The 14,843-nt window shown below is 36.6% G+C and overlaps 1 protein-coding gene across 2 annotated transcripts in view; it reads right to left on the bottom strand.

The window, feature by feature from the left end:
- b3glcta (beta 3-glucosyltransferase a) overlaps positions 1-13,170 on the bottom strand; it is a 150,466-nt gene extending 137,296 nt beyond the window's left edge. The window contains exon 1 of one of the 2 annotated variants that reach the window (XM_047820503.1): positions 13,011-13,170. In XM_047820503.1, the coding sequence (XP_047676459.1) occupies positions 13,011-13,062 (52 nt within the window). In that variant the 5' untranslated portion in view covers positions 13,063-13,170. The remainder of the gene's footprint in view (positions 1-13,010) is intronic. The other variant, XM_027157204.2, reaches the window with a different exon arrangement.
- Positions 13,171-14,843: the final 1,673 nt, after the last annotated feature.

Genomic DNA, 14,843 nt, shown 5'->3' with positions numbered 1-14,843 from the left:
GCGCCATCTTAAAATAGGAGTACCCAAAAGGTCATGCGTAAATGTAAATAAATTATGGGAGCTCATTAAATCTTTACAGTGACTCGGAATGAAGCTCTAATTAGTCATATGGGTTAAAAAAAAAGTCTTTTGGTGAATCACACAGGGATGAATCCCTTAAAGGAAAATGTGTGATATTTAAAAGCAGGCTATTAAAAAAATATGACCTCTTATGACGTTACTTATAATTAGGACATAGCTTGCATTTGCTCACAATTACAGATTATATGTAAAGCAACAAATAATGGTAATTTTTATAAAGTGTTTTCTACTCTAAGTACTTTATAATCTAACCGAGGTAACACGAGTTATTTATGGGCTGCAATTGTTAGTTTTGTCCTACACATGAAATCAACTCCGTCTACAGATTGTCCGTCGTGCACCGATCGCTTTAACAGGAATATCTATATACATGCTTATAACTTCAAGTGATATGTTAGAGCTTGAGGCAGATGAGGAAGCAGGGTTGCCAGATTATTCATGTGTAGACTATTGGACAAGTTAGGCAAAAGATGGTAAAATATTCCTTTAAAATATTCCAAATCATTTTTAAAATACGCATCAAGACGATCTGCCTGCAACACGTGTTCATTTAAAGTATTTAGTATTTAAAAATAGTAGGAGTATACATAGATAAGTATACAAGATACATTAAAATAAATAATGTAAAATAAAAATAATAATAATAATAATTTGCCTAAAAATACTTTGAATTCATGTAATTTAATATGTAAAATTTTGGATAATGTTAAGGATATAAAACAATAGAAAATGTAATCCAGAGTGTGAAATTGTTAACACACACACACACACACACAAAAAAAAAAAAAAACATTTATCAATATCTGAACAAGATACCAGTGACATCTCAAAAAAAGTGTCTTTTGACATCATTCATTCATCCATCATGATACCGATATTAAGCATCACATCACTCAGCCCAGTTGGGAAAAATATATACCAATAAGAAGTAAGCAAATAATCAAAAAAGTTGAATACAATGTAAGATTTATGGTTAATGAAACCGATATTGAACACATACTCAAAATGCAAGTTACACAACGGAACTTGGAACCTGACTCACTCTAGAAATGTGAAATGTTTACACTTGATTTTATCTCGCAGTACATACTGACTTCATCAGCCGCTTGTCTCGTGTCAGGATGGAAGATTACTCTCCATCAGAGGAATAAAATCCCTTACCCATTAGTTCTACACACAGAGAAGTGAAGAAACAGCTATGAAAATCCAACAAAGCCGTTATATTCTCCAGTAAATTATTTTCCACAGGAGATAAAATATTTATTTATTTGTTTGTTTGTTTGTTTATTGGGGGGGTCTTTTAGAAAAAGTAAAACTTTTTTTTGAAAAGCGTTGATCTGATGTTGCTCGTCTACTTTCATACAAGAGCATCAAACAGACTGACCGAATGTCAAGGCTAGCAGACAATGTATTTAATTATTTATTTATTCATTGATTATTTATTATTGAGAAGCATCAGCAAAACTTTACAAAAAAAAAAAAAAAAGCTCTAAAACACGCAGGGCAATAAATAATTCCCAGATAGCTCAGACTGCTCATAGAATTGCAGACCTGTAATCACCGAGGCTCATTTACGTGCAACTGGTTGAGTAAAATGATTCATGTTAAGTAATCAAGGCTCAGCTGCAGCGTTTCCATTTTGGGGCATCATGTTGTGTCTGAAAGTGAAGAGCAGATGGCCGCTGTGGGAATTAAACTAGTGGTCACTGACTGAGCTCTTGTCACTCAGAGACGTGATGGAAGTGTGCCATTCCCCATGACGAATCCTCACAATCAGACGTATCTCTTCTGTATTGTACTGAAAATTGTACAGACGCTTGTTACTGCATATCTGCACAATATGTTCTAAAGCGGTTCGGTTTTTCATTGAACAAGAAGCAAGAAATGATCATATCGATGAAAGACATAAATTATATGGTTCTTTTGTGCCATAAAACAGCCCTTGCACTTAGGAAATGTGCCGGTGATAAAAATTCATTCGAAATGAATGGGTCTGAACAAAACAGGGGACGAATCCTCGGATAGTGAAAACAGAACTGCGGCTCGAAGTGTGACGGCACGGAGCAGATTAAAAATGCAGCGTTTGGCTTGATGTCCTTGGCATCCTTCAGGAGCACATCCAAGTCCATCCAACATCTGTCGCAATCTTTAAATCTTTTCATAGCCCTCCCTGGAGATGAGAGGGGAAGAAGATTCGAGTCCCCGTCGCTTGCTGTCAGCATCAGGCCATGAGCGTGTACATGGCAAATCACTACTCTGTAGCTTTACTCCTTAAGTGAAGTGCGCTTGTCCCACAGGAAGACCAAGCTAGGGAAAGAGATCTCCGTAATATCTCTATAGTTGCTACTTGACAGCAGCATGTTTAAAGAAAAAAGATACTCCTGCGTCTGAGATTTTTTTTTTCTTCTCTCCAGTCAAAGTATCTTAAGAAGTAATCTTAAATCTGCCTTCTACAGAGATTTAGCCGAGATCGCGAAGCTACACAACGTGCTCATTTTTACATGATAAGGAATATAATTCTTATCTGAAGCTAATTAAAAGTCTCAAAATTCTAGGTATATACCTATCCTAAAGACGTGTTACTAATCCTCATAGCTCGGTCTGAAATTGAAAGGGATGAAATCAGCTGAAGATTCACCTGAAGTGAATTCCTACCAGATTGAACTGTGTGGATAATCTGCTAATAAACCTTTAAAGGTGGGGTGCACGATGTTCGAGAAATGCTTCAGAAAACAGAGTCGGGGCGAGAAACAGGTTCCGCCATAATAGTTGCCTGGGTTACGTATGTATGTGTGGGGCGGTGTTATCAAAACAGGGGTGACACCCATCTGGGTTAGGAGCGTGTTTGTTTTGGTGATTTCAAATGTCAACACTGGCTTTCAAACATCGTGCACCTCACCTTTAACGTTTCCAGTAAGCACCGTGTTAAGAATTTAGTGTTTTTCTGGTCTAAAGCTGTTACGTTAACCATTTAAACTTAAACATAGAAACCTACATTTTCTGTGGAAGGTGGAAGAGCAGGGGGAAGAAGTTCAGAAGTAAACCTGCTTTAATAAGCTTCTATCTGCTTTCGGTGTCCTAGAGGATTTAGACAATGAATCTGGGTCAGATTTTTACCAGTTCTGTTCCCGGAACCTTAATATCAGCTACATACATGAGAGCTGATGCAAAGTTATTCTTGTAGCTCAACATCAAATTAGCATGTTAACAGTGCAGTGGTGGCTCAAGTAGTTAAGGCTCTGGGTTGTTGATCAGATCGGGGTTCAACCCGCAGCACTGCCAAGCTGCCACAATTGTGATCCTTCCTGCTCCAAGGGTGCTGTATCATAGCTGACCCTGTGCTCTGACTCCAACCTCCGAAGTTGGGATGTGCGAAGAAAGAATTTCACTGTGCTGTAATGTTTACGTGAAAAACAAATGCTTCTATTTCTAATGTAACTCAGAGACATAAGAACGGTCTTCTCGTTATATCCCAGTCCTCATATACGATACAGCTGATATGCATCATGAAAGAACAAGAAACTGATTCATGTTCAAGACATGTTGTAATGTCCTTTGCATATCATCCTTTGCATCCTTGTACCTCAAATTTAGTGTATTGAATATTCTGTATACAGTACAGACAACAGTACAGTCAAAGTTAACTGTTCAAGCTGTAAATATTTGCATTCTCTTTGACCAGGTCACATCTGCTACCATATGCACAGTCACTGAAATGATTAGTGGTTCAAAGTAAAACCGTTGCTCCAGCGTGTTGAAATTACGATGCCGTGTTCCTTTGTGCTTTGATCCTAAATTTATTAATAGCTGGACTTGTACTCTTAGTGAAAAATGGTTCTCTTTGATAGTTTGATAGTCTGGTCCTAGCTTTCCAAAGAGTTTTCTAATAAATTGAACTAAATACGGCTCCGCAGTAACGATCAGAGGAAACGGAATAATCATCACCCTTGGCTTTGGGCATATCAGACATTTGAGACTAATGCTGTCATCAGAACAGTGGCTTTTATGTTGATTTTCATCTCTCTACTAAAGAGCACTTACAAGTGAACTTTGATGCACCGATGTCTAATTAGCGACTGTGTGTGGGAAGAAACCACTCACCAACTGAGAGCGCAGACTAGTTATGCAAATCCATTAGTGTAAGAACTGTAGGCCTTTAGTGCACCACCACATAACATCTAATCAAAGTCAGAGTTACTGAATCCAACCGGAATGAAGAAGCATTCAGATGTCAAAATAATCAGAACTTTTGCAGCTTAAAATGCTCTATTTTCTATTTCTCGTTCCAAAATCTGTAATGCGACTTGCAATTTTTTTGTGTGCTTTTCTTTTTAATAGGCAAATTACAAGCATGGAATTCTTCTTTCAAGCTCCTACCAGTGAAGACACACATACTGTATAAGTACTTTCTATGATAGTTGTACTCATATTCATGTAAGAACGTTGAACGTGCTATGACTCAAAGAGAATGACCCATGTCTATGGAAAATCTGCAATAATCTGAAACATTGCAAGCTCTGACAATCCTGGAGGGAAGATGTCATATTCCTGAAGATGATGTGGTAACCATCCATGGCTGGAAGTGTAAGAGATCAAAACTCCCTAATCAACACCATCATGATTGTGAGCTCATGCATGTGGATTAAGGTGACAGACAGATTTTATTTTAAGTGCCTGAGCAGCAGGTGAAGAAAAGGTTTTGAGTTGGAAACGAGGTTGGTTATTTTCCCATGACTCAGAGGAAGCAGGTTTTAATAAGGAGAAAGTATAACAACAGAATTTTGTATGTATATATATGATATATATATGTGTGTGTGAGAGAGAGAGAGAGAGAGAGAGAGAGAGAGAGAGAGAGTGTGTGTGAGAGTGTGAGAAAGAGTGTGAGAGAGGGAGTGAGTGAGTGAGAGTGAGCAAGAGAGAGAAAGAGAGAGAGAGAGCGAGAAAGAGAGAGAGAGAGAGTGAGGGAGAGTGTGAGAGTGCGAGAGAGGGAGTGAGTGAGCGAGAGTGAGCAAGAGAGAGAGAGAGAAAGAGAGAGAATGAGAGAGAATGTGAGAGTGTGAGAGAGTGCGAGAGAGGGAGGGAGTAAGAGTGAGTGAGCGAGAGTGAGCGAGAGAAAGGAGAGTGAGTGAGTGAGAGAGAGAGATAAAGAGTGAAAATTGTTCAAGCGAGAGAGAGAGAGAGAGAGAGAGAGAGAGAGAGAGAGAGAGGAGAAATGTCAGCAGGGCAAGGTTGGTGTTGGGGTTAAGATTGCAGGAACACAAAGGTAATTAATTGTAAATCCTGACATTTTATTATACTCAATATGTTCACTGGTGATCCTGTTTTGTCACTTCACCTTTTTTGTAGTCAGTCTTATCTGGATTAAGTGAAATACAAACCCATTTGGCTGGTCTTGAGCGGTTAAGTAGTATCTGTTCACTCTAATTGTCACGACACTAAATTCTGTATGTGCTGAATATTATAAGGTCAGACATGTGCATGTGTGTAAAGTGAGAAAGAGAGAGAGAGAGAGAGAGAGTGAGTGAGTGAGTGAGTGAGTGAGTGAGTGAGTGAGTGAGTGAGAAAGAGTGAAAATTGTTCAAGCGAGAGAGAGAGGGAGAAAGAGAGAGAGAGAGAGAGAGAGAGAGAGAGAGAAAAAGAGAGAGTGAGAGGGAGTGAGTGAGTGAGTGAGTGAGTGAGTGAGTGAGTGAGTGAGTGAGTGAGTGAGTGAGATAGAGTGAAAATTGTTCAAGCAAGAGAGAGAGAGAGAGAGAGAGAACTAGAGATGAAAAAGGTGAAATCATATTTTCACATCCTTGCTGTGGTTTATTAAATATAATGATAAATACTTGCACAGAGTTCCAGATTATTAAGAAGATGCATGTAGTTTGTAATCCATCAGTATATTCACTGCCTGCTCTGGCTGCTCTGGGTTACATTTAACTTTCACAAGGTTTACATTTTAATCAGAAATTTCTAAATCATATTTCACGTCGTCAGTGATACCCAGTGGCACGATGTATAGACTTGGCAGTCCAACCGCATCAGACTGTTCGTTATAACAGAGCTGAGCTCCAGCACTGAGCGAGTAGATGCCCAAAACTCTCTCTTGTTTTTCAGGAGATAAAAACATCTAAAACTCACTGATAAATTTTGACTTTTGTTGATCAGTTATTTCCGAGGCGTGAAAGATACTTTAAAAAAATAAAAAATGTATATTCTTTTTAAATCAGTGAAGGTATTTAATTCAAATACGTACACTGATTTCACATGAATGAACCGAGACAAATTTACTTTTATTTATTCACATTTAAAATCTGCTTTTGTGTGTGGTTTTATATTTTTATTTATTTATTTTTTTTAAATACAGCAAACATGCTCTGGAATAAAATTATACCTGACCTTCTCAACCTTGCTAGGTATGGTGATGCAGCAACCATACTTCTGAGCCATAATAATGCACATAGTTTAATACAAATTACATGAACTGATCGCACACTTATTGTCCACTTTAATAGGAACACCTGTACACCTGCTAGTTTCTAATCAGCCAATCATGTGGGAGCAGAACAATGCATAGAATTATACAGATACAGGTCAAGTGCTATAGTTAATGTTCATCAAACATCAGAATTGAGGGAAAAGTGTAAGCTCTGTAACTATTCATGGCATGGTTGCTGGTGCCAAATTGTCTGATTTGAGTGTTTTAGAAATAAGGTATGTGGTTATGTGAGCACATTACACCTCTGAAGTCTGGCACTTAAGATCAATATGGAGCTTTTCCATTAAAATGAGTCTATCATTTTCTGACCAGGTGGGAAACCTTTTAGTTAATCAAATTTTTGTGAAAATTCATAAACTAATTTACTTTATATTTAAGCTATGGTAAACATGTAGTTTACTATATTAAACCTTTTGCTTATAGAAATGTAAGACATTTTTGGTTTTATTCTGACAAAACTGTGCATTGTTTTACATGTTTATGATTTAGAAATAAAGAGATCATAAACTTAAAACTTATAATTTAACTTGAGTTCATTGATGAAAAAAAAATTTACTTATTGATTTTTATTTACTTTAGTGAAAGTTTTACAAACTTTCACTAAAGTAAATAAAAATCAATAAGTAAAATTTTTTTTTCATCAATGAACTCAAGTTAAATTATAAGTTTTCATATAAAAGTAACTTTTATTGCATGCTCCACTGGTAAATGGCTTGGACAGATTTACAGTAGTAATTGGTTTGGCCAATCTAAAATATCTATTTTTTCCCCTCATAATGAGTCCTTTGTTGAGTTGGCATTGTGTTTTTGTAGCATTGTCCTGCTGCATAATAAAGTTCCTTCCAGCTATCATGAGATACATCATCAATAATGATTAGTGAGACTGTTCCATTAGCTGTGGTGCAAGCTCTAGTTATGACAATATCACCACCAAGCGTGACTGATGAACTTGTAGGTCTTTGTTATTTCTAATCTGAAATACCCATTTAAAAAAATTTTTAATTCTACATTGGAATAGCGCCTTAGATCACATATTTTGCATTTTAATATTTCCACACCAAAACAACTACATCTTCATCTCAACCTCAAATAAAGTTCAAACATTTTAAAAAATCCTCTTATGCCCCATAAGAGAAAATAGGAAAATAAATAAATAAAACACATTTAAAGATTTCCTTCTGACTTCAGCATACAAACTCCACCGAGCCGCTGACAGCTGGGATCTGATTACAAACTGAATTGCTTATGATGAAATCTATTTTGCTATGGCACAGAATAACATATTTGCTATATGAAGTTGACATTTAACAGATTGAACATTATTTAATTTTACTTGTGCGTTCAACTTAAATGTACTTTTGGTTCAACGACAATTTAAAAATCCGTTGAAATCAGTGCATTCGAAGTAATTAAACATGTCCGTTCCGCATTAAATTGCAAATTTGCACAAAAAATCCTTCCTTCTTGCCCATGTTTATAAAATATACATCTGCAGCTACACAAATTAAACTTGTGCAACCTCTCAAAAAACCTATTCAGTTTAAAAGAAAGGCACAGTTTTAGATAATTTCAAAGATATCATTAACTCAGCAGGATTGTTTTAGATTGAAGTCTATATAAAGCAAGACATTTTGCTGAAATATACATTAATGTCGTTCCTTATGATGTAAATTACATGCACTAATAGATGCACTTGTTCAATGTTGAATCTCCATTTCATTTATTCTCTCTGGTCTGATTACTGAAGTGGCTTGGGGGGGGGGGGGGTTTAAAAACATGAAGCATCAATAGTAAGTCATTCAGTCATGTTAGTTCGTTATGTAATCGTCCTTAAGCGTAAAATGTATTTTAGCTAAAACGTTACAACATGTGGATGAATACCTCTGCAAAAGCAGAACGCCTCCCTGTAGCAAAAACAGGCCTACGTGAAGAAAATTCCCAATGACAAGTACAGTACGACAACTATGAGTCTAAGAAACTTATACAAATGTTATTCCATCTATAAGTATTATGTCTGGTTGACTGAAATAATTTATTCTTCTTTTTCTGTCAGCTACTTTAACAGCTCTACGCTTGCTTTTTCTAGCTCACTTCCATGTCACTTGAGGTATAAGCTTCCCCCACAAATATACGCTTATAAACATTAAAGTGAGATTTAACCTAAATAATTCAGCTGCTTTCAGACTTTTAGACCCTAGTTTTCTTCGCTTATCAAAAGCCTTGACAGTCTCAGGCTAAATCCCTCAGGTCCTGAGACAAATCCTGACTCTGTCTCCCAATGATAAGCAATCCAGCGCTACATTCCTATAGCCAATGTGAATTTCATGCCAGCTCTGATTTACTGCACTCGATGATGTAGTCTTCATTCAGTCCACCAATTATTCACCTGTTAAACGTGCAAGGCTTGATGCATCAATTTCATTGTAAAATTGTTCCAGGACAGGCTTTAGGTCTTTCCAAACATAAGATACCAAAATGCTGTTATTTTGTAATTGCCATTACACAGAAATCTGTACTCAACTCAAGCAAGACAACAGGAGGTATTTAGTATAATATTTGGCTACACGATGCTTGCTTTTAAATACTACTTTACATACAGTTCCCTCCAAAACTATTGGAACAGCAAAGCCTATTCCAAGATGGATGTGAAAAAAACTATCGCTTGCAATAACTGCATCTAACCTGGGATTCACTGACCAAACTGTTGCTTTCTCCATTGGTGATGCTTTGCCAGGTTTTTCTCCCAGCCCATTTCAGCTGTTGTTGATTCAGAGGGATTCTCCATACAGTCTCTTCTTCTAGAGGTGAAATGCTGCTCATTTGGTTTAAGGTCATGGAGATTCAATTGTCCAGTCTATAACATTCTATTTTTTTCCCTGAAGTCCTTTGTTGTGTTGGCAGTGTGCTTTTGTTGACTGCCGTGTTGCATAATAAAGTTCATACCAATTAGAATGGATTGATTTCTCCACAAATAATGTGCATAAGCAGATCTACGGAGGTTGTTGGTGACTGCTGTTTCAGGGATTTCTTCCCTGCTTTCACAGATTTTCGGTCATCAGCTACTGTTTACCTTAGCTGACCTGTTCAATATCTGTTGCTTGGTACACCATTGTTTACTTTCGTCATCAGGATATTCCTAATCCAGATCATTTTATTGCTTGTGCCCAATGTTTGTGCCACTTCCACAGACTGATTTTCTCTCTTTTCTCAGCTTCTAAATGGCTTGCGTTTCTCCAAGTATTAGCTATCTGATCTTCATGTTGGTTTATTCTCTTGCACAAAAAACCCAGTCTTAAACTGGGTGAAACCTGAGGCTAAATCCAATTATCACATACATTTGCCTAAAAATTGAGTTGTCTGACACAAAACTGTACTATTTATGAAAGCTAAAAATCTAAATTCTTTTCTCATACTAATCTTTTGAACTCAAGCCCAAATGTCTACAGTCTACAGCAAAAACAAACAAATTGGCCTCGCTGTTCCAATAGTCCCCTGAAGGGACTGTATTTGGTCCTGCTTGTGTCTGCCTCAACAGGCCAAAAATAAAAACTAACTGCAGTAGTCTATGATTCTTGTACAGCCAAAGCATTTGTCGTAAATATTCTGCCTGCCATTAATAATAAACTAGGGGTGTTGAGACGTCTTTGCGAAACAAAGCTGAAATAAACTTAAAAAAATGCACTTTATCGAAAAGTGCAAGTGAAAAGTGTGGGAAAATGGTAAAGAAAAAATGCTGTTTTAACACCTGATGATGATGATGATGATGATGATGATGATGATGATGATGATGATGATGAAAATGAATCACAATTAGCAGCAATTAACACATCATTTTTTCTGTTCATGAGCCATCAGAGTGCCAGTATGCATTGTGGTTAGGGCTTAAGCAACAGTTAATTTTCCTTAAAACAAATAGGGAAGTATATACCATGCCATGCCATAATTTAGCATGATAGCATATCACTCTGATCCAGCATATGTAGATAATGAGGCGCAGAGCCTGTTTATGGTGGGAATGTAAGGTTAAGTGTTTTAAATTTGATTCTTGCTGCAACAGAAAAAGGACCAAAAATTGATCTCTGAGGAACTCCAATAGCAAAGCAGTGTGCTCTCTAATAATATTAAACTGTACCTGGAGTACACTAATATTTTCTGATACCTTTAATCTATTTTATCTGGAAACTTTACTGTACATTAGAGTAATTATATAACATTAAGAAGACAAGGAAAGCTACAGCTTAGTACTCCGATTGTGAGATGATGAATCTGAACATTTTCAGCTTTAGTCAGAGTTTTTAAATAACTTTAATTATAATAAAGTTACAGTTATGAGTAGTTTTTAATTGCATTTACAGTATATATGTCTTAGGCTTATATAAAGGTAATATACTGCCTGAAGAGATAACATCATGATCATGATCATAAAGCACTTGAATCCTGCTCCTTACAAATCAGAACATGATGTCCCTCACTTTTGTTTGTTCATACTAGGGCGTTGTTGCAAGCAGGGACCAGAGAAATGCCAACCGGCTCAAAAACACCAGAATACAGAATGTCACTGCTTTAGTACGGCTTTCCTTCACACACCACCCACACATGGATGTCCAATGCAACCAGATGGAATCCTGATTCCAAAGCAGATATGCATAGAGTCAATCCTTTAAGAATATACATTAAAAAGTTCTTTGCTTTGTACCTTTTGGCAAATTCAGCAACAAATAACACAGATTGTTCTTTATCTTCACAGCATATTAAACTGACACAGTATGCATTCTCGGAAAAACTGCTCTTTACCGAGTTTGTAGCAATTCCAGAAATTATATGTAATAAATTCAGCACAGCAGATATCTGTATGATTTTTCCAGTCATATGGGCTATTTTAATCCCATTTGGCTGGGAAATTGTGTGGGACCTGGACAAGAGCCTATAATTTGGCAAAGTCAAGTTTTGGACTGGCTTACAATTAATTGGAAAGCTTTTAAAACTGTAAACAGGCTGGAAACAGTCAATCCAATCTTGAAACCCTGGTGCTGGGATATTTTTTGGCCAGTTCTGACTGAGATACAAAAAAGAGCTTATTAAACAAACAAATGAGCATACTAGGTTAGTAAACAGTATGACGAAATTGTACACAACCACAAGATGTTAGTCGCTTACAAACTAGCATCGCGATATGTGGATGAAGAGGAAAAATTCAGTGTTTATTAAACTCTCGTGTTGAGTTACACCAACTGTGTTGAAATGAACACTTTAACGACACACTATTTCAGTATTTTTTTTATATTGTCTAAAATACAGTTTAATTGTTGATTGCTAAATTGTGATGGTTATCTTAACATGCCAGGTGTTCATTAGTGAATACATTCCTTTATTGTAACACAGTAACTAACTAAACAGTACATCAGAATACATCAGTCCATGGTTCTCTATGCATATTGTGTTGTACGCTTAGGATGCAATAGCAAGATTTTGGGCTTTAAATTTAGTTTATTAGCACATTTCATTAATACAAGGAAAATGCAGTGTTCAATGAACTCAGTGATGATTTACACCCTCAGTGTATACATTAAAACACTGAATGAATTCCTTGAAAGTATATATTATATATATTTGTAAGCAATAAATAACTCCGATTTAAATTAATTCCTACAATTACAATATCCATTAAACATAAATCAATCAAAACAATTGAGTCTGCTTGTATGCGCTTGTGGTGCGTTCAATTGATTGTGGTGCGAAATTCGACACTTCGGAGGAATTTATTCAACTTTTTAAAGGTGTATGTCCCTATGTAATAAGTACATTTTATACTCTTTAGAAATGTGTCGAGTTATAATGTACATGTAAACACTGAGTGTTAATCATTAACACTCACAGTTAACAGTTAATGGACAAGACTTTGTAAACCTTGAACACTGCATTGATATTTTAAAGCCCATACAGCAAAAACACCTAAATTAATCCTGTAGTTAAACACACTATTATTATACAGATAAAAAGAAAAATGCTGCCTTCAATGAACCCACATTGCTGAATCAGCGTTCACAGTGTTTAAATTAACATTGCAATTGTGTGCATTTGCAAAGAAATCCTAAATATATTGTAACACTATAAAAATAAAAAGCTGTCACGTATATTGTGCCAAGTTATAAGCAAGACACTATGTAAACTAGAATTTGGCACATTGTTCAGATGTATACTTTATTGATACACTATTAAAACACCAGACTGGCTACAGTAACAATTTAACCCACTTCCTGTAATAAGCGTTTACAACCGCTGGAACAACACAAATGTGACACATCTAAGTTATTCTTTACTTCCTGTGCATTTCTTTGCTGAAAAGTGCAGAATGTCGAAAAGCAAAAAGCGTTAGCTGACAACCAAAAGTAGCGCGTGCAAAACACTTCTAGTGTGTAAAGGCTTGAAATGACTGCAACACACTTACCGAGTGAGTAAAACATTAATGCTGCTGCTTTGTATCCGTAAGGAACCATCATTACAGAGTGTTAGTTCACCGCGAGAGATCCCCGGTAAACTGCCTTCACTCCGTTATGAGAGTGGAGATTCAATGCCAGGGTGATTCTGCACACGCGCTTCCTGTTAGGGGAAAAAAAGGGAAAGAAAACAAAATCGCGTCTCAGTGGCGCCCTCTGGTGGAAACCATTTTGACTTTTGTTCTTACTGTGCTGGCTGGAATACTTCTCGAAATGAGTTGTTGTTGTTGATGTTGACGTTGTTGTTAATGACGATGTTGTTGTTGTTGTTGATATTGATGATGTTGCTGTTGATGTTGTTGATGTTGTTGTTGTTGATGTTGATTATATTGTTGTTCATGATTATGTTGTTGTTGTTGTTGATATTGTTGTTGATGTTGTTGATGATGATGATGTTGATGTTGTTGTTGATAATGTTGTTGTTGTTGTTGTTGTTGTTGATGATGTTTGTTTTATTTGTAGTCTGTAACCTAGTGAACCAGTGCTGATGTATTCATTGATAGAGATTCCAAAGCACTTTTCTGTGTTATTTTGAAGTGCTTACTGAGGAAATGAAATGAATTAGGTATTGTAGCATTTATAGTTTAGTTTCTGAGCTTTCCACCCACAGTGTTCAACTTAGTGACATTATTTTAGGGGCAATTTGGAAGTAAGTGCTAATATTTTACTGGCACCACCTGGGATGAAGAAAGACCTGAAAATTTGGAAGTATGAAGCTATAACAGGAGAAAAGATCAAGCTTAACTCAACTGCAATTTCCTACTGAAGTCAAGCAAAAATAACAGTCTGTTTTCTCTGTCAGTATTACTTAGATATGGCCTCCGTGTCATGGGAAACAGTCAGGGGTTATGGCTGTGCTGGGTTTTCATGGGAGATCTCAGAAGTGTTACATACCTGTGGTGATGAGCCGACACTATACACCACGAGCCAACATTATTATTTGTTGCTATTATTGGTGTATGTTTACCAACAGATCAGAGGTCAAACATTAGGACTGCTAGCCAAATAACATCTACGTCTTGATAGATAGATAGATAGATAGATAGATAGATAGATAGATAGATAGATAGATAGATAGATAGATAGATAGATAGATAGATAGATAGATAGATAGATAGATAGACTGGCAATCAAAAGACTAGCAACCTTAGACTAGTAGTCTATTGACGGATGGATGGATGGATGGATGGATGGATGGATGGATGGATGGATGGATGGATGGATGGATGGATTTGTCAAATCTGCTTTAGGAGATCTACACCACAACCCAATCACTAACAAGATGTGAAACATGAATTTCGCCAGACCAGCTAAGAGCCTTCTTGTGCTCACAACACAAATAGATAAACAGTGCATGGGGAAAATTAGCTAGAGTCTCTAACCACACACTTCCAAGGTAAAACAACTTGCGTAGGAGTCTCAATAAAATTAATAAACATAGCTATACAGCACTATAAAGCCACAGTGAACTCGTATGTACTTGTATCATCATCACACACTACTCTTCACTCTAACTGCTGTGCAAAGAATGGTCCACAACTCAAATAATATGTGCTCAGATGGTCTATTTCCATTTCTAGATGAGTGTCTAGGTATAGTTGGATGTATATTAACAGTGCTTTCAGTAGTAAAGTTTGGCATTTTGCAGTTTCCCATCAATAGATAAATGGGTTTATTAAACAGCTCTTTAATAGCCGGCGTTAAATCCATGTTGTTTCCAATAAATCTGTCAACTAGATGGCATCTAATAGCTGGGCTGTGTTCCAATCCAGTGGCTGTCAGCC

This window comes from Tachysurus fulvidraco, chromosome 11, assembly GCF_022655615.1.
Source record: "Tachysurus fulvidraco isolate hzauxx_2018 chromosome 11, HZAU_PFXX_2.0, whole genome shotgun sequence".
NCBI lineage: Eukaryota > Metazoa > Chordata > Actinopteri > Siluriformes > Bagridae > Tachysurus > Tachysurus fulvidraco.
This window is presented reverse-complemented; position numbering and strand designations above follow the sequence as displayed.